The 22,122-nt window shown below is 28.1% G+C and overlaps 2 protein-coding genes across 3 annotated transcripts in view; one reads left to right on the top strand and one right to left on the bottom strand.

The window, feature by feature from the left end:
• LOC136779586 (nucleolin-like) overlaps positions 1-22,122 on the bottom strand; it is a 35,814-nt gene that overhangs the window by 3,437 nt on the left and 10,255 nt on the right. For both annotated transcript variants that reach the window (XM_066737238.1, XM_066737239.1), the window contains exon 2: positions 9,363-9,661. In XM_066737238.1, the coding sequence (XP_066593335.1) occupies positions 9,363-9,657 (295 nt within the window). In that variant the 5' untranslated portion in view covers positions 9,658-9,661. The remainder of the gene's footprint in view (positions 1-9,362; positions 9,662-22,122) is intronic.
• The window catches only part of fand (Pre-mRNA-splicing factor SYF1 fand), a 34,814-nt gene continuing 29,260 nt past the window's right edge, over positions 16,569-22,122 (top strand). Inside the window, exon 1 of the mRNA XM_066737233.1 lies at positions 16,569-16,759. The gene's annotated coding sequence lies outside the window, so the exon portion shown is untranslated. The remainder of the gene's footprint in view (positions 16,760-22,122) is intronic.

The raw sequence follows: 22,122 nt of genomic DNA, 5'->3' as shown, positions 1-22,122 counted from the left end.
AATTAAATATGATTAATATATAATAAAGATTGATTATTCGAAAAATTATAACCTACCTACACATATCAGAAGTTATTTATTCTTCAAATGTCAGGTGAACTTGTACTGAGGCCATTACAAGTCAAAACAAACATATTTCGGAGTGTTATATGGACTTTTTTAAAATAAAATATATAACGATGTGCTTAGAATATGAATATAGTTCTATATATCTCGATCAATATTAATAAGGCGAGAAAAAGGAATTAATTTTTATTACTTACTTCTATAACAATATAAAATGATTCTACTCTATTTTCACGCCTACTTTATCGACAGTTAAAGTCAATAAATAATTAGTTTAATAAAATTCAAATGCGAAGCAAATTGAACAATCGGGCGTTTGTTGGACAATGTGCCAGTCCTAACGAGTCAAACGAACTTAAAAACACTCAAATTAGTTGAAAAATAACGCTGTACCATTGTGCCGCATTCTTGAAGAGAGGTTACTTTTGGTTATTTCCACTTCAAGAACGCGGGACAGTGGTACAGCGTTATTCTTCATCCGATTTGAGTTTTTTAAGCTCGATTGACTCGTTAGAATTGGCACCTTGTCATAAAGAAGCCCGTTTTTGCAATTTGCTTCGCATTTGACTTTTATTAAACGAATTGTTTATTGACTTGTACTGTCGGTAAAGCACGCGTGAGGGATCCCGTTAATGTTTAATGATTTACATAATATTTTCTGTACGTTATCAACCTCAAAAAATTGGGACTAAGTAGATTTTAATATAACGTGAAAATTATTAACAATATGAACAAAAGTTATTAAACTTTTTTATCACTTTTATCATATCAACAAAAAACTCTTATAAATCCTTTTAATATTATTAATGCATACCAAGTTGTATACAATTTTATGCAGACTTTAAGTGTAAACATATTTTTATATAACTCATACTGAAATAAATGTTTCAGCTAATGAACAATTTTTTAAAACAACAAACAAAATTAGTTCATATAATGAATAGTATACAGTGTATAATAAACTTTTCGTTATATCAATAAATTTATTTATCATATGAACGAATTTTTTTCATTGTTGTGTAAATTATTATTCATTAGATGAAACTCATCGTTCTCAGTACAGAATATATTTTTTTTAAAGAGTAATAAAAAATAATATAAGTTTTCAGCTTTGTATGACCTTAAAAATATGCAAGTAAATACTTTTTGAATCAAAATAAAAAGTAGTATCAGAGATATTGCATGAAAAAAAATAAACCTCTTATATTTACTATAATAAACGAAATATAAATCCCTCTGGCTGGGTCAAAAAAAGTGAAACACCCTGTATAGTTGTATAGGTAAAAAAAATGGTAAAGCTAATTTTATATTCTATACAGTACGTAATATTCACTCGTTTACGTCATACGAACCCTTCTTAACCTATTCTATTACTGCAGTTTCTGTGACCCTTTGAACCGAAACGAGTAATTTTTGAATGCACGACGTTAAATGATGTGTTTTACGGTACGCTTGAAGAATAATGTTAACAGGTTGAGAGTGGCTGCCAGTCTACGAGACAACACATAGTTTGTTATGAGTTATTTCGTAGACTGTCAGTCAACGTGTTGGCAACTCATTGCAATGTCATCATAAATAAACTAAGTAATAGGTATTCAATAGATAATTAAATATTAAAAATAACAAATAATAACACAGGTCTGCGAAATTTCACTTTTGTCAGTTCAAGAAAGGTCGAGGGTGATTCTGATAGATTTTTATGTGCTAAAAACGAATATGGTTTTGAAATTACTCCAGGACGTCAGGTTTTTTTGAAATTTTAGTTTAAACTATCGAAAAATGAATACTGCACAATGTTAGGATAATATATGTATATTTCAGATGTAGCATATATTATATGTTGCAAACTAAAAACACATGGTGCCATGTCTTCATTGATTCACAAAATCCTAGGGTGAAAATGTCATTGAATATAATCTTAACTATTTACCAATTAGATATATTTATACGATAATACTCAAGAATAAGGAAACAAAAGTTATAAAACTTATATTTTATATCAAGCAACAAAATATTTAAAATATCCGCAAATGATGACATATTTCATATATACTCTATTGTAAACATCAGCTCCTTACATTTCTAGCATTTGAAATTTGTATATATCAGAAACAATTGATGCTAATCAAGACATAATAAATTTATTTGATAATTCATTATTTTCAAAAATATAAAGGAAACTTTTATAATAAAATACTCTCACAAAAAGTAATTTTTTATTCCATAAAAACATAACTAAATAATCATGATAATCAATGTAAGATAGTAGAATTTAATGTTATACGAAACTGTATATGTTATAAGTTCCCCTTAGTACACAAATTCTTTATTTTTTGTTGATAATATAACCGGACATAATTTCATGAATTATTATTGATAATTGAGGATATTATTTTTATGGTATTCAGCAATTTTAAATATCGAAAATCAAAAGAAATACTAATGAATATTCTTAAAACTCTATAATGAATAGTTTATAAATAAATCGTTACAAAATTGGCAAATTAACAAATAAATCTATATTAACATTATTAATTTTTTATTTTGTTGTTTCAAAGTACCGATATGATAAAATATTTCTTGAAATTTGTATTATGTTAGATCAACAAATAATTGACTTATTGATTGTTTAGCAAAATAAAGTACTTTTTTCCACTGTGCAGCGTCCCGAAACACACTTTTAAATTGCACCCGGAGTTTTTTAGGGCAAAGAAAACGGAGGATGATTGAAGATCGCGACACGACCTTCTCAATCTCTCCTGTTTTAAATTCTATAAAGTTATAATGAGATCATTAAGACAGGAAAAAGCAGTGTCTTAGGGCAATCTTTCATTTTTTAAGTAATTTAATGCAAATTATTATATACTTGGAAAACTATTACAAAGGATCCCTAAATTAAGCGAAACAATAATATAAAATAAGAGTGGATATATTGAGAAATAAATATTTTTACTGTAAATAAACTAAATTACAAAAGTAAAATATGACTTGTTTTTTTTTTATTTTAACTTGTATTTTTTACTTTTAATACCCAAACACACCTTTTGTGCTTATAAGCATTTTTTATCAATATCTCTGTTTATTCAAAATAATCGAAAATGAAACAGAATTTTCTTGTTTTCACAATTTTTATAAAAAATATATTAATATTTACCAGGATTTTTTTTAAAGAAAGGGTATTATTTTTAATATATATCTCATTTTCTTTTATCATAAAAATCTATTGTGAATTTGTCAGACAATGAAATAAGGCAAAAATAAAAAAATTATCTTTTTGATTTTTAGCCATGAAACACTTAATCTTTCATTTTGAGTCCTTCAAATTTTTAAATGAAACTTTATAAAATAATTTTTAATATCCTTTTTTAAACTGTAAACTACGAATCTTTCTGAGTAAGATATGAAACTTTTAATATTATTATATTTTAGTTCAAGGATAGCAAATACTTTTAGATGACAATATATGTTCAAAAATGTTTTGCTGACGAATTTACACAACGGTATACTAAACCGATAATTAAAAAAGGAGGCAGCTTGGTGATGGTTTGGTGTAAGGGATGGGGCAATAACCGGTCAGGAACAGGTCCAATTCATGGAATACAGGATATGATGGACCAGCATATATTTACGTTGACATGCTTAGCACAGTTTTTCTTCCATATGACAGAAATTGAAATGTTAAAGTCTATACCCTAAAGTGATAATGATCTTAAACGTAAAATCAATAGACCTAAGGCATTTTTAGCCTAAAGAAAAACTTGAGTTTTAGACTGACCTTTATCTACCTAATTTAAATCATATTGAAATATCACGATGTGATAAAGGCCATATTAATTCGAAAAACCGAAAAATTTTAATGATTTAGCCATTGTAATTGAAGAAATAAAGGCTACTATATGACCTGTAGGAAATCCTAACTTATTTCTCGCGTAGTCTAGTTGCAGTCATAGCTAAAATTGGGATTTCTACTAAATACTTAGTATTTTTATATTTTATTCTAGAAGTTTTTATAGTATGTTACGAAAGAATACTTGATATATTTTGTGTTACAGTTTAACACATTAGTTACCACGCTGAATTTCTTACAACGTGATGTATATATGAACTTGCTAGTCTCTTCTGACCTCTGTTATAGTCAACGTGTTAACCACAATAGAAAATTATTTCAAGTGTAAACAAAATACAAAAAATATTTCAGACAAAAATTATTTAACTTCAAGGGAAACACAAAATAATATTATTGATTTAATTTTGTAAAACATTAAAAAATAAAAAAATTGAAATTAAAAAACTCTAAAATTATTAGATGGAACCCTCTATTTTTGTTACTGCAAATTCTTATAGTTTATCTGAAAAGTTTTCGAAGCTTTCTTATCTTTTCTTTCCCTTCATCCAATCGTATACGAATTACTTCGATTTGAAACTCTATACGTAGCTGTACTACTATATGTTTGCATGTATTATGATCACACACACTACTTTCATCAAACCTATAATATCAAATCAAAATATTTTGTAACCGATTGAATGAAATGAAATATAATAACAAGTTTTTTCAAATTTTTTGACATACGCTACAGAATAATACAATAGAAAATAAGTAGTTCCATTAAAAAGAAATCAAAGTGATATTAATATTTCTTTGTAGTGCGTTTCAAGGTCAAACAAATAATACCTTTTCATACCTTCCTTTAAAGTCAAAAAACTTTTATTTATAATATTTTTCTTGTATTTTGTTAACTTTTCCATGTAATTTCCGGAGGCGATTAGACATGGATATTCTATACATATCGATAATTAATAATGATTTGTGCATCGTTAAATAATTTCCTTGAATGTATTATATTGAGAAAACAAGTCGAATTAAAATAGTGAAAAATTATTTTTAAAGTATTATGAAATATTCTATGAAAAAGCACTAGTTAAAAAATTCCACTACATTATTCATCTGTTAAACAAATCTTATATATAAAGCTTATGAAAAAGAGGGGACCCCCCTTTTTTTTGGTAAATAAGCGTTTTAAAAATAACTATATCAGGCACAAATTGTAAGGTTTAAATAAGTCAGCTATCGACCTAAAAAATATGACCTTGAAAAATCAATTGAAAATTACAGGAAGGTTAATGTGATTTTATTCAATGGAATTCATGGAATACTTTGCATATAATTTTATATTATTGTAGCTGATCTCAATTCTCTCAAGAGCGTTTATATAATTTACTTTTTAATTTTTTCATTCCATTCGGTTCTTAACAAGATATATCATTTTGAAAATATATATGTATAGCTGAGATTATAGGGATGGGTCAGTGCAGCGGTTACGTACAGTAATTCAACAAAAGTAATATCTAAGTACAATTTCAAAACGAGTCCTTTAGTAAACGACTGGATGAAATGAAACTGTGAAAAGTGAATTTGGAAAACTCAAAACAAGTTATATGCTGAATGTATAATCATATAAAGTATATTCCATTCATAAATTTCATATAACCTTCAATTGACCTTTCAAGGTCAAATTTATTAGGCCAGTAGACAAACCAATGTGTACCCTAAAATTTTTGTTTAAAATATTTTTTTTAATCGTTTAATTTTCAAAATATTTAAGGGCACACAATTCTTATACACATTAGCTTGCATTGATTTTGCTTCGAAAAATTGATAATCAAAATGGTTTAATTAATAGAGTCTCTCTCGGGCCCACGAGACAAGATGAAATAGACCATGGATAACAAATTCTGTTTAACTTCATAACTACAACAAATACCATCTTTTTCTATAACACCTTTTCCGAGAGAAAATTAAAATATGCTTCAAAAAGGTCTTATATAAAGATTAATATAAGTTATGGTTATAAAACGGAATTTTATATTCATAACCTAGGTTATTTTATCTAGCGGATCCTATAAAGTAGATGTTGAAGCTAACTGTTACTGAAATAACGTTCAACTACTATCAACAATAAAAATTCTTTCGGATAAAACATGTTTGGCTTCGGGAAGAACATAAAAGTATATTATTTGTTTGACCTTGAATCGTCATTTGGAGGTTATATAAATGTCACTTTGAGTGTCTTAACAGGTTGACTTTCATGGAGGTCACCAGTGACCGGTACGTACACACACATATACAAGTTCACATGGATTACATTGTAAGGAATTTAACACGGCAGACCAGGTGTTAAATAAAATACTAGATTTTTTTATTGTATATTCTTGTAACTGATTTCGAGAGCTGTCAAAATTTCTGTTGTTTTATGTATTCGTTTTATTCAGTCATTTAAGAGATGTTTCAGTTTTAAATTGCAAGTATTTTTTGCTATGACTAAATTAGTGTACTTGACAGCTACACGTACACTTGAATAGTCTATCACCTACAACTACTTCATATTGAAATTTCTAGTAAACGATTGGATAAAATGAAAAATTAAAGAAAATTTTGAAAATCTCTTTGGGTCAACTGGAAAATTGTGTAAAAATATATAAGATATTCCATTAAAAAAGTAAAATTTGCCTCAATATAACCTTCAAATGACATTTCAAAGTCAAATTAATGAAACCATATTCCTCTTTGTGGAATTGGCCAAGTTTTATTTGAAAAAGTTGTTAATAATAATAATAATATAAACGTTATATTTCTATAAAACATTAGAGAATATACTGTATAGGTATTTAAATATAATTTGAAAAATTATTATCAGTCAGAGTTATCAAGGTCAACATAATTTTTGTTAAATTGCATTTTAAGTTTTGTAACACATCTTTTTGCAATTTATATCCAAATATTTCAATAATCATATTTTAATATTTTTGGTGTCATCCAAATGTTTAATATAAATAATTGTCTTTGAAAGTTTACATTGGTAAAAGACTATGTGTGTGTAATAATCGTAACCAACGCAAAAACGCACACTACACTTTAATTAAACCTTCAATTTCAAATTAAAAAACCTAAATGTCTGCCTAAAACGAAAATAAGAAAAGAGGATTTCTGAATGTTTTCAAGATCAGTTAAAAAATATGTAACAAAAAAGGGGGTCGGGGCTAGTAATTAAAAAAAAAACATGATGACCTGCTTGATAATTTGGAAAGATATTTTGTTAAATTACTTTTAAGGACCTTTTATTCTCTGTCAAAAGCAGAATATAATTCTTCTTTAAACATTTTTCGTAACTTTTAACTGTTGTATGATTATTCCTAGACCATCCATATAGATATCTTTTATATTTTTCATATAAACTGTATCGTCTTAATACATTTTTTGTATTATACACTTAAAAGATATATGCACCTTATTTCATCTGCTCTGTTGCTACTCGAATCAATGAGGAATGTATATCAAAATTATTATTAAAAAGTATGAAAGTATTAAAAAAATACTCTATTAGCAGAGTCTTGTTTACTGATTAAATTCTGCTTTAATTCACTTATTTAAGCGTATTACGGACTGCATTTATGCACAGACACAAAGCACATTCCAACGAAAAAGTGGAACAACTTTTTCTCCCGCAGGCGGCAGCTAACCTGCTAACCTGCAGTGGTTAGCTTTCTTAAAGACAGATATGTTCATAGTACGTTTAAGTAAATCCGGCTAAATGATAAACATCGATTTGTTGGGCCTGTATCTAGATTTTAGGTGACGCATGATGATTATCTTAATGCGATTGGTCGTAAAAAATTTATGCAAAACAATAGGAAGCAAGTAATTTGATTTTACTGCAAAAATCCAAATATAATGCATTGTTGTAATAAACAAATTTTTAGTCAAAGTAAAATATATAATATTTAAATAAAAAAAATTGAAATAAAATCAGATATATATAAACAGATAATTTCTCTTATTTAGTTATAATAAATTAATATTTATTTTAGTAATAACAATAAATTGAAATTATATATCCTTTTCTGTTGGGGGAAAAGTAATAATATAAAATTACATTACAATACCGAGAAAAAAATTATTTAAAAATACAAAATCCTATATCTTAGGATTGTGTAAACTGATTTTATTCTACATTACATTTGTAAGCTTAATTCTAAGCTTGATATATTATTAAACTAAATTCTATTTAATTGAAGAACTGAAAAACATTAGTTTGGAAAAGTTTTTTTTTATCAGAGTTACATAAATTGTGACATAAAAATAGTTACTGTTGAGCAGTTATCTTTTTAATCACGTTATCGTGACGCTACCATATTATTTGCAGGTAAAGCACCTAGAGCTATTGTTTTGTTTCACCCCTTGATTTGTCTAATGTAAGTAAAGATGTTATTTATGTTGACCCAATAAATATCTGTTAATAAGATTTTCTCTACTGGCTAAAAGATTGGCTGTCCAGTTCTAGAGGAATTAATATTAAATTTCCTATTTTTCAGTTAGGATCTATGTACTTTGCTGTTATGAACGAATGTGGTTTGTAATACATTTAAGTTAATTAAATCCAAACTATTCAGTACAGTAAATGGAATAATAAAAATATGTCTGAATGAATTACAGCATTGTATACTTTATGGAATCATTTGATAAAGTGTGACCAAATTGTGATAAAGGTGATATCGTTTTGAGCACTAAAATTTATTCCTTATGAAACTGTAAATATTTGGGAGACTAAGGGTGTAGCAGACTTTGTTTTCTCTAAGTTTCTGTAAATAAGTTATTCCTTGTAAATCCCTACTAGTAACTGCTGTTATTAATTTTGTTACGACTTATTAACCAGTTGTAAACTACTTTTTCTAGTATATATTATATTTCAATTGCTAAAAAATCGTTTTTTCTCTGGCTTATTCAGTTTATTACCTCAGGTTTCCACAAATGCTAATATTCCAAAGATGCATCATATAAAAATACGGTTTCAGTATTCTAATTTTTATGCACTATTGAATGAAAACAAACCCTGTGAGAGTGATGGTCATAACTGATCTAACCTTCATTATAGTATTTCTAGAATTTTATAGACATGGCCTTGCTTCTACCAAAGATGTATGTTAATAAAATCCTAATTTTAAACTTTTGCATTTTAGAAATTATTGAATTGAAGCAACTTGACAGTTTTACCATTTCAACGGATTGCATTCTTTCATTGTTATTGTAGTTTCATCTAATTATATGTATATGGATATTCAATAAGTTTAATAACAGTAAAAAATAAATTAAAAAATCTTTTTTTTCACGTCATATTGCCATGTTCAATTTTTACATTTCAAAGAAACAGCAGTTCATAATTCTCTAATTAATTCCTAAGACAGTATTTAAAAAAGAAAGTTTCATAGCCTCTAGATATAGACTCAAATAAACTTACCTCCTAAAATGTCTTCAATGAAACGTTCAAAGTAATCATCTTCATCATCATCTTCTTCTTCATCATCGTCTTCATCTTCATCCCCCGCGATATCGATGTCTAAATCATCGTCATCGTCGTCATCATCATCGTCACTGGAGCTTACAGGTACCGCAGGAGCGTTAGGGGCTTGTCTCGCGGATGATTTTACGATTGTGTTGCTAGCATCCTTATCGGTAATTTGGTTAGATACCGGAACACTCAATGATCCGACAACTAAAGCGCTAAAAAGCATTAACGCTATTATCACTTTCATGTTTCTGAAAAAATATAAAAAGAAAAAAAAGTAAAGTTATCAAATTATTCTTTATAAATATATTGATACTTATAGATGTTATCTTATTTAATAATACTCTAATGGGAAAGTAGTTACAGTATATATTAAGCTTGTTAACACTCAATATACGTCAAATATTTTTATGTAGTGTCTGAATATATTGTCAAAAAAAGCTTATGTAAAAGAGTAGAATTTGTGGATAACATAAAATTAAAGAAAATGAATAAAAAATAGTATTATTTAAAAAATAATTATCTAAATATATTTCCTTAAAAAAAAATTAAAATTTTAATAGTTTTTTAGAAAAAAAAAGATGTAAACAAATTAAATATATTTTTGTAAAGAGGTGTAATGGTCACACTTTTTAAATACGTTATAAATGTTATATTTTGGGTGATCAAGTATAGTAGCACGCCTAGTAATAAATTAAGCTGTAAGTTTTTTTTCAAACAAAGAACTACAAAATGTATAGTTAACCTCGCAGTTCCCTGGAAGGTAAAATTCCTGAGATCATCCAGATTAAACATTTATTTTTCAATTTTATCTAAAGCAAATAATTTTAAATATAAATAAAGATTTAAATAGAACTGTGTGTTACGTAACAGGATATATGTACGGAAAATGTGGAGCATCGTTTCACACATTTCAACAAATATGTATGATTAGTATCAAGGTTTTCTTTCAAATTTATTTAGATGGACTAGGAAAACTATTAGTATTAAGCCTAATATGATCGACAGATATGGGCAATAAATAATCTCTTGTAATTACTACATCGAACTAAATAATAATTTTGTTAATTTGATATGCACCCATGACTAATCCTTCATAAAAAATTATTAATTTTTCTGGTTTTTATTTTTTTTCTCTGTTTAACTTACTTTGCCCTACGTATTTTTTCTTTTTATGTATCATAATTTATCTGTTAATTTGAACATTTTCAGACCTATATTTCGTCACAATACTCACTATAAATATTTTCCCAGCTAGCACAGTGCACTCACAAAACTAATACTTATTCTCCGTCTACATCATAACCAAAAAAATATTATAACAGTAATATTAGAGCGTGAATAAATGCAATAGAATTTACTATAGTTTAAAATTTTTACTTAACATAAAACTTTTGTAATAAATAGGAAAACTAGCCTTAAGAGTAGCAAGTTGACAACTCACAATACGACTGAGCAAAAACGTTTTGTGTGCATTTATATATATTTGTAAAGAATTTGTATAATTTATCTTCTAAAAAATAACAAATATATGTTATGTAAGGGAGACTGGAACTAAAATTAACATAGCAGGTTGCAATAAAGTTTATATTTTAAGAGAAAAACACAAATATGTAAAATGTTAGAAGTCTTAAGCTGCACATTGAGACATAAAAATATGACACGTGCAATAATCGTCATCAGTACTGACAAATGCATATGCAGATTGATTTTTCACTGCAAAAAGTAAAAGCATCAACTCTGTTTAAAATGATGCTTATTACTTTTTGATATAATTATAAGGTGGGACCGGTTCAATAATTATGACGTTAACGGTTATGTTACCTTTTATACCAAATTATCATGTACTGCTTATTATCATATAATTAACAACTTAATGATTGAGAATGATGTATTTCTATTGTAGGACTACTCACCAACTAGTATACTGTGAGAAACCGTATATAGATGTATATATATTTGAGAATATGAATATACAATGAAGATATCTTACGAAAGAAAAGGAAATCTTTATTGCGAAATATTTAAATCTTAACGTATCTATTAAGAATTTTAGAGAATCATAATAACGGTACTATGTGAAAAAAGATGCAAGAAATAAATGATTCAAATTACCATACATTTTTTTTTCTTTAGCAGAAAACAGAGAAGTAAACATAGGGATATTCTAAATATAAAATAAGGACATATCTTTATTATGTATTTCTATACAAAATCCAATTAATTAAATTAACATAAAATGTATTAATATTTTGTAGCGTGTTTTAGATAACCATAAAAAAACAGTTACAGCTTGTACATAATATTAAATTTAAATTATATTATACATGTGGAAAAGCTCTCTTTCTACGTAACATAATTTAAATTTTTTATTGCAAATAAAACTGCTATTAATTAAATAGTTACTTGTGAAACATATTACCTTCTTTTAACAGTCTCCATAAAAGAACACAAATTTTATGGATATTTAAATGCTACTTATAATATATGGAGAATCATTTTACATCAATCTGTATAGTAGAGAACCTTCGATATAAACAATACACTATAGTTTTTATGCACTTTGCAATCCTATTTTATGTTGCTCCTCTTCTTAGGATAAACTGGCCAAATTGTTGCACTATCACATACAATTTATTATATTCCACAATACACTTGCTTTCATTTTATCACACGTCACATACAGTGTGATAATCAACATATGAACTTGACACGATTTTTAGTTGGAATAGTTATAACCGAATTGAGTAGATATTTTTTCTAAAAAATATATAACAAGTAAAAAATACTGAATTTTATAAATTTCGATATCGATTTAGTGTTTTATGCGTTAAGCTTTTCCAGATAATATCGATTTGTTCGTAGGGAATTACGATAAAAAGAATATGAAGGGTTTCTTGAGTTTTTTGCAAAGCTCGTTAAAGCCTCGGATTTATTCGATGAAAAATCTATTTTTTCATCGAATAAATAATTCAAATTTTTGAAGATATGTTATGAGTGTACGCAAAAAGGGACGTTGGCAAGCAAGATAGCTCCAACTGTGCTGTGTGTGGACTACACAAAATATAGGGCTCTATTTGAAAGATTCAGTAGATGTCCTTCAGTATATTTTTCAAACTCAAACTAATACAGCTATTCGATAGTTTTTTTAAAGTACTAAAAACGAATATTAGTGTCTTTTTTTCTCATAAAACACATAGTTTTCAAGATACTCAGCTGCTTGTTTACTTTTAAAATATATCCCATATGTTTAACTAAATAGGAAGGTCCAACTGAACCATAACTATATAAATAACCAAGCAGACTTCTCCTGTGATTGATCGTGTCAACCTTCTAATGGTAGTTGCATATAATCATTTAGGTTAAGCAACAGAGTATTTCACCGTGACGTAAATACTATCTGTCAGCAAACCGGCTGTACAATCATACAAAGGAAAACACGTACATGAAATGTATTGTTTTTCACTCGGAAATATTGTCTATTGATTAATTATTAATATTTTGTATAGAAAAAAAATGCGTTTTTCATAGTTGTTTATTTATAACATTTAAAGTAAAGAAGAAATTTAATTACTCTACATAGTGATTTGTAAATAATAAATATATATAGAAAATAAGGCGTTGAAAAATTTGATTGGATAAATAATATGGAGAAAATCGTGGAAAACCTGAATACTCAGTATATTTTGGTTTTATATTACATAATATATATATATATATAGCCGCTTTTAAGTATAGTTCTCCATTTATCTACTGCATTAGTCAAATATATTTCAAATGTAAATAAAAGAAAATCTTGTTTTCTAACTGAATAAACAATGTTGAAATAGAAAACAATAATTGAAAAGCAGTGTCAAAAAAGATTTTTTTTTTCATATTTTCTTTAGATGCATTTTATTACCTACATTTTTCTACTCACATTTTCACCTTTAATTATTCTTAATATTTTTTGTTCCATTCAATTTCCTTTTTTGATAAGTTATTTTAACTTTAAAAATATACTTCATAACTTCATAGAATCAATTTTCTAATTTATCTATAGAAACAAAAATAAAATCATTATTCCCATAAAATTCACCATCTTTATTTAAATACAAGAAAGATGAAATCATATTAATCACTATTTTAAAAAATCAAATTGGTAAATTTGTCGTGTATATTCTAACAATCAACATAATTTCTTGAAACATAAAACTAAATGAAAAGTACAGATAAAAAAATAGCATCTAAAACAAATACAAAAATAATATTTTTTTGTTATATTATCTTTGAACTATTATTTAGTTTTTCAAAATTGTTTATTCAATTATAAAGCAGGATATTTTCTATTGATATCTAAAACATGTTTAACTACTATAATAGGAATCTAGTCGCGGATAGCTATACCATTAACTTAAATAGCTGCAATTTCGTGAACAAGTAGTAATTCAGGAGCATTTTATGTGCGCACAGTGCGATAAAACTTAACATTGTTCGGCTATTAGTTTGGTCAAAAACGTAATTTATGTTGCTTGCTGAGCTTTTTTGTGGCTAGCTTTTATACGTAACGATACGTCCGATTTTAATGTTAAAAACAGATTTGGGTGATTGACGTTGTATGCTACATAACGAATATTCCAATTTTTCGATAAAATATTTTAAACTATGTGAAAAATCCACATAAATTAGAAGAGAACGATAGTTCTTACACCTCAGCTATTTTCTCGTCCTCTAACACTGGAATGTGTATATAAACATCCACAATTTTCAGCGATATTAACAAGTGCATTCATCAAAATAAATTTTAACATTTGTTTGGAAAATGTGAATACACTTATGGTATTGTGCGACATTGATTACTCAGATTTTTCTTTAAAATTAAAATTTAAACTTATGGTTTCCCCTCCAGACTTATAGACCCGCTGAAGAAAAACACAATGATAAATTTATGTTACAATTATGCAAAAAGTGAAAGTCGAGAAACATCGCAGTTTTACATACATATAAATATCATTATATGACTGCTTTCGCATGTGTAGTTTCAGCCCTATAAATTGAAAAATGGATGAAAACTTAATTAAAGAAAAATTTAGTTTTTTGGTTATCTAGGATTTTTTTTAATTGTTAGGTATTTATTTTTTTTATCGTTCAATATCTTATTTTCTTCCCACTTATTTGTTTTTTAAATCGTCTATTTAAAGCATTTAAATTGTATCATTAATTTCGATTTCATAAGGAAATAATACGGGGTAGTTGTTTTAAAATAGTTTTTGCAACAAAATAAACCTTTCGTGAACACTTACGCATTATTACGTTAAAAATAATTAAGCTATATTCATAAAAATGAGTTGTAAAAGCATATTGCAAGTTTGAAATAGTTCTATAATAATCTCATTCACTGAATGACAAGTTCACATAATAAATGTGTAAAAGGAGATAAAATAATATATAAATATATATGTGTCTGTGTGTGTGTGTGTGTGATAATCCCACCACTACAGATTCATACAGAGACGTTTATCAACAAACACGGTAGGACGTGTGTATCGGTTCCAAGTACATATACCGCCGAGCGTTACCGTGTAACATATACAGTATTTGGTTGTTCAACTTTATAAACCGATTTATCTTCATGAATAATCTATTGTCATATCTTTTCTTAAAATGGTTTTGAAAAAACTTTCATTTGAGACCATGAACGTCGAAAACGGTTTATGCAATCCAGAGATCTCACACACACACACACACATCCTGTTATCTCTATATTAGTATTATATTACAAATATCTCTTTTTTCATTTACGTTTGGTCAGAAATAAATACGAGCCCTGTTTGTTGATTATACGTTTACATAATTAATTATTATACAATATATTAAAACATTTATAATAGTAACACTTAAAATTTTAAAAATGAGGCTTTGCGAATTTCATTAATTTTTCATATACACAGAATAATACTAAATATATTTCTAAATGCATATTAAGAAGCCAAATTATTAAATCAGTAGTTTGATTAGATAAGTATTGCTCTTTGAATTGATAGGAAGTTTGGAAAACTCTCTTATATTCCACAGTAATTAAAACAATAATACTTTTTTTTTTAAGTATTATATTCTTACAAAACGTTATGAAATCCAACAAAAAACAAGCTTCGCCTGTAAATAGAGGCGACAAGTGCATAAATCGTCTAGCGTATAAATAATATAGTAAAATAAAATATTCCAATTAGAAAAAGTAGTGAAATCCAAATATCAGACAAGCATATATTTTGACCATGGGGGGGGGGGGGGGGGGGGGTAAAGGTTAAAATATCGAAAACAAAAAATAGTAGCACAAAAAAGTTACTTGCCGGACCCATAATGTTCATACCTAAGTTATTATCTTACAATACAAACTTGCTTCTCGTAATTTAAAAATTTGGTTTTTTAATAACATTGCACACAACAGGCTGGGCATATAACTATTTTGTGCTACTATTATTTTTTCTCGATATTTTAACTTTTGCCACGGTCAAAATATATATTTGTCTAACATTTGGATTTCACTATTTTTTTAATTAGAATATTTTATTTTACTATATTATTTACGCTAGACGACTTATGTATTTGCCACTTCTTTGTATAGTCGCAGCTTATTTTTTGTGGTATTAAGAAATTATTGAAGAAATTAAATGGTCCAGCAGAGCCCGCTAAATCTTCAGAGTAGAGTTATACCTACTAATTTTTCCATTGAAAATTTGTCTATAATTTCCTGCTCCACTCTTTAAACGCTAATTCTAGACTTAGTGTTATTTGCTTTGTTTCATAATAACCACTAATTCTACTCATTAAACGATTTTATTGTTCCTCGTAAAGTTTATTCGTTTTTTGAATAAAAATCTAAAATCATTAAACTTTTAAAAATGTGAGTTCAAATATATGACAATGAAACATATATTATGACAGGATTATCTATCAGCTGCCACACAAGATTTTTAAAAGGCATAGTAGATACACGGTCGGTAATTAGGTTACTGTCGGGTGACCTACTGGTCTAATTAAGTGATTAGGTCGCTCGCAGCAGCACGTGCTAGGCGATCCTAGATCGATTGTGCGCTAATTGATTGCGCGCTAATCGATTCCGGAACGCGTGTGCCGAAATTTTTCGCGAGAATCTTTCTTTTGCCAGGGACTGTGGAAGTGTGCGGATCAACTGCGAGAAAAGTCACCGTATATTGTATAGGTATAAGATACCTATCATCGCGACCTGGTCCCCCTTATCAGTAGTGGTTTGCCCCTTTTTCGTGTGGTGTTCGATCTCCAGTGAGCCAGTGGATGCATCCTTTGATTCCTGAGCCATAGCAACTTCGACTTTCAACGATAGACTCAAGGTAACGTGAGAACCCCGGCTTGTGGGGAAGCACACGATTGTCTTATTTTCCCCAATTTCCGGTAGAATTTCGGGAGCCACTATAGAGAATTCGGGTTAACTTTGCGTACGCAGAAAATATTTATCAATGCTTGTCGTTTTTCAGCGGGATGTAATATAGTGCTACTACTTTCTTTTTTTTTTTCGATTGGCGAGTCACTTTGCGGCCATTTTGGCGAGGTGTTAATCGCCTTCGAAAAATGTTTCATTATTCAATTTTTTTAAAGTGATTTCCGGAATTGATAAGGTTAGCGAAGAGTAGATTTTTGAGGAGTAAGAAGCTTCTATTATTGTTTAATGCCAGTCGGACCTATAAGCGGAATTTTTGTCTTTTTAGAATTTGAATTAAAATTGATTTTTTCATTCTTTTTTTCCCTCCCTTATAAATTCTATTTCTTGTTTTGTAAATATATTCAGAATGTTCTCTGTTTGTAAGGTATTAGCAACCTTTTTCCTGGAATTGGATTATTTAATTATTTGCTAGATATTAATTTCTAGTTTTAAATAATCTATTAGAAATTGGCTGCGATTGGATTGTAAAGGAGTAAGTGATTCTTGTCCTTGTACAATCACAATAGAACTTGTAAACAGAGTTAAGCTAGAAATTCAGTTAAATCTAAATTTTAAACATTGTCTGGAGAAACTTCATAGCCAGTGTTTACATTTTTTCTTTGCCCTATCTACTATTTACGTTAGCTACAGGGATCTAGGAAGCAGCTAATAAGAGGTGGATTATGATTACTATAGGAATCCGCCGATCGAAATAATATTATAATTATTATCTGTACAAGTTGCTCCCGAAAAATTTGCTGGTAACGAGAAGAGAAAGTACTTGTCTTTCCTTAGTAGTAATGCTATTTATCAGTAAACTACTATTTTACTGTAGAAATTATTTTACAAAAAATAAGCTTCGCCTGTAAAAATAGGCAGCAAGTTAATAAAAATCATTGTAAAAATAATATCCTAGTGAAAGATAATTTATTTGATTATTTCTCTACTAATATATGCGATTACCATTAAAGTGATTCTTCTATGAAACATGTACTAGAGTCACAAAATTTTCTAATTAAAAAACGAAGGGATTATCAGTATTTTAGACAAATATTTTTCATCCTAGCAGAAGATATTAATGCATTAGCTCAAAACATATATAAAATTAGAATAGAGTAGGCATTTATTACCTATAATTCTTAAACTCAAAGAGAAACTCACAAAATTGAAATAATTTGAATAAACATTTATAAACAAAAGTGTAATATCTTTATAAAAATATATTATTTAAATTATATTCACAAACATTTATTTTTACAAATAGAAAGATAATGTCAATTTTATCCTTAAAAACGATATTTTGAATCAAACAGCCACTTCTCGGGCCTATACTTCATGAAATTGCAAGCAACTAAGAATTTTATAATTAACGACGTATGGCAATTTTATTAAATATCGTAGTGATATAATATTTTTGTAAAATGCAAAGTCTGGATAAGTAGTTTTTGATTCAAAGTTTCGTTTTTGGAGATAAAATTAACTTTTTCTTTCTATTTTTAAAAATAAATGTTATATATTATGATTTAAATAATATGTATTTATAAATAATTCTACACTTTTTGTTTTCAGATGTTTATTTCAATAATTTCAATTTTGTGAGAACCTCTTTGAGTTTAACGGGATCCCTCGCGCGTGCTTTACCGACAGTACAAGTCAACAAACAATTAGTTTAATAAAATTCAAATGCGAAGCAAATTGAACAATCGTGCGTTTGTAGGACAATGTGCCAGTCCTAACGAGTCAAACGAACTTAAAAACACTCAAATCGGATGAAGAATAACGCTGTATCATTGTCCCGCGTTTTTGAAGTGGAAATGACCAAAAGTAACCTCTCTTCAAGAACGCGGCACAATGGTACCGCGTTATTTTTCAACTAATTTGAGTGATTTTAAGTTCGTTTGACTCGTTAGGACTGGCACATTGTCCTACAAGGGCACGATTGTTCAATTTGCCTCGCATTTGAATTTTATTAAACTAATTGTTTACCGACAGTACGAGTGAATAAACAATTTGTTTAATAAAAGTCAAATGCGAGGCAAATTGCAAAAACGGGCTTCTTTATGACAAGGTGTCAATTCTAACGAGTCAATCGAGCTTAAAAAAATTCAAATCGAATGAAGAATAACGCTGTACCACTGTCCCGCGTTCTTGAAGGGGAAATAGCCAAAAGTAACCTCTCTTCAAGAACGCGGCACAATGGTACCGCGTTATTTTTCAACTAATTTGAGTGATTTTAAGTTCGTTTGACTCGTTAGGACTGACACATTGTCCTACAAACGCACGATTGTTCAATTTGCTTCGCATGTGAATTTTATTAAACTAATTGTTTATTGACTTGGACTGTCGATAAAGTAGGCGTGAGGGATCCCGTTAAGAATCGAAGGTAAATTCCTACTCTATTCTGATTTTATTTGTTTTGAATTAATGCATTAATATTTTTTGTTAAGATGAAAAATATTATCCTATAATATTCATATGCCTTCGTTCTTTAATTAAGAAATTTCGTAATTCTAGTATATGTTCCGTAGAAGAATTATTTTAACCCTTCGTCTGTAAATCTGAGTCATTCATGCACTTCCATTTTTCAGCCTGTTAATAAAATAAAAACAATCAGAAAAGTTTCATGCTATTATTTCAAAACTTCTTCAATGTATATCAATCATAAAATTATTTAATAATTTAGTTTGCCATATAGTTTTCATAAAACAAATGTAATAACTGAGTAGAATAGTAGTAATTTGCTCGTTTTACTTTAACAACAAAAGACCCAAGTTTGCATATAAAGGCTTAATATTAATTACATATTTTAGTAGAGAAATAATATAATAAACAATTTTTCACTATGATACTATTTTTATAATGATTGTATGTACTTGCCGCTTTTTTTTACAGGCGTAGCTTGTTTTTTGTGTGATTCCCCTTTCCCGTAAAGTTATCAGTGTGAATATGAATAAATGAAGAAAGAGGAGAGGGTCAAGAGTACACCTGACTAATTTCAGTAATAAGTATAGCTAATATTTTGAATGACTAGGTCTATCTTAAAGAATTTTGAATGAAAATCCTTGACGCTATTTCTATTTTCTGACTTATACAGAGAACAACTAACTTATGTTTGCCTATAAATGGCCGTTTTTATAAACACCTCTTGGAATTAAGAAACCCAAGAAATCTATATAGTTTACGTGATATATACTATCTATTTTGAGACTTGCTTAACTTCGAAAGACATAAATAAATACGACCTTAGGCTGTATATAATATTTGGAATATAATACAATATCATTTTTTGTAATAGTATATGAAAAATTATAGTTTTCTGCATAAATATCAATGAAGAAAACTGCTGTTTGTTAGTCGTGTCGAGAATTCTTACACTCGCTTGATAATATAAAGCATTCGTACAGAGCTGCTGATTAATTAATTCCGATTTAGGCAGACTACTGATTTCGATAGGTGCATTACGTATAGTAGGATAGACTGATGATTGGTGTGATACAAAGTAATAACACTTTCTTGAAGTTGTAATATCGGTATCCATACAGTACACTTGACTAAAAGTCATTTTATAGAAATCTTTTAGTCATCGAATTGACTAAAGGACGAGTAAAAGGTAAGTTGAAATCACTTTGTGTTGTGTGGGATTGTTAACGTTTACCCCTCTCCTATATGCCTTTTAAATCTATAGTTTATAGGGTTAGGTTGTGCCTAATGAAGATGTAAGAAGTCTGAACATCAGTAATTTGGTGTAACATACATTGATAATAATATGATTCCACTTCTTATTGTTACCATAGATTAAAGTCAGGTCAAGCTAAACACCAATCTAGCTTACAATACGTCATACATCTAACAAAATCAGTAGCTTCGTCTAAATCCAAACGAATTAATGGAATGCTCTGTACCGGCATCGCCGGTTACTCGAGCCTTATAAATTACCACGTATAAGAGATCCCATCTTCTGCACTTGTTACAAAGTATATTACTGTTACGAGAAAAATAAAATTATTATTGAAATATCTATCAAAATCATGCCAATCTATAATTCTTTAAATAAAATGAATCGAAATTTATTTTGAGGTTAAGGCGGTCGAATTTAATGTAAAAGAGAAAGTGGCGTCTCAATGGTATGTATATACATATACACTGCTGCTCAAAAGTTTTGAATACACTACAGTGAAAATCGAACCATCTTTCAACTTTTATAACTTTCTTCCAAAAAATGGTATAGAAGTTTACCATGTTTCAATTAAAAGGATATTTAAAGGTCTTTCGATTGGTGTATGATAAAATTAATTTAAGGCTTTGTTTACATATTAAATCAGTAATAACTTAAAGATAAACAATTCAAATATTTGTCCATTTTGCAATTGTCCTCAAAATAGAAGGGAAAAATCATATTAATATTTAATATACAAGGGTTTTGAAGATTTTTTCAATAGCTTTCGAATGAATCTAGGAAGAAATGGATATCATTATTATTAAAAAAATTATGATGCTTTTAATATACACTAATGTTCAAAAGTTTAAATACAGTAAAGTGTTAACCGGCCCATTTTTCAAGTTTTTCATCTTTATTCCAAAAAATTTTATAATCAAAGTGAGTAATAATAATTTCTCGCCCAAATATCAAATTTTTCCTTTAGGAGTTTTTGTGTAAAATTATTGATTTCTAAGTTATATGAAAGTAGTGGAAATTGACAAATGTTTATTAAAACCGCCATAACTTTTTTAATAATAAAGATATCAATTTCTTCCTAGATTCATTCGAAAGCCATTGAAAAAATCTTCAAAATCTTGTACATTAAATATTAATATGATTTTTCCCTTCTATACTGAGCGCAATTGCAAAATGGACAAATATTTAAATTGTTTATCTTCAAGTTATTACTGATTTAATATGTAAACAAAGCCTTAAATTAATTTTATCATACACCAATCGAAAGACCTTTAAATATCCTTTTGATTGAAACATGGTAAACTTCTATACCATTTTTTGGAAGAAGGTTATAAAAGTTGAAAGATGGGTCGATTTTCACTGTAGTTTATTCAGACTTTTGAGCGGCAGTGTATATGTACTTGCCGTCCAGACCTAATCGCGTCTCTTGATTCTGTGGAAAGGGAAGTGTTTACTTTTGGTGGTTAAGGGGATGAACTATATAGGTGAATATCGGTAATGAGCAAGATGCAAACAGAAGGTGTGGTTTGCCGAGTAGTTTCGGTAATAAGAAAATTATAGAGGAAGGACACTTTATTCTTTAATCTAAATTGTAAATA

The sequence above is a fragment of the Prorops nasuta genome, unplaced genomic scaffold, assembly GCF_024137725.1.
Source record: "Prorops nasuta isolate Cenicafe-Biocafe unplaced genomic scaffold, Cenicafe_Pnas_1.2 PNAS00017, whole genome shotgun sequence".
NCBI lineage: Eukaryota > Metazoa > Arthropoda > Insecta > Hymenoptera > Bethylidae > Prorops > Prorops nasuta.
The sequence above is the reverse complement of the archived record's forward strand: the minus strand, read 5'-3'. Positions and strand labels throughout refer to the sequence as shown.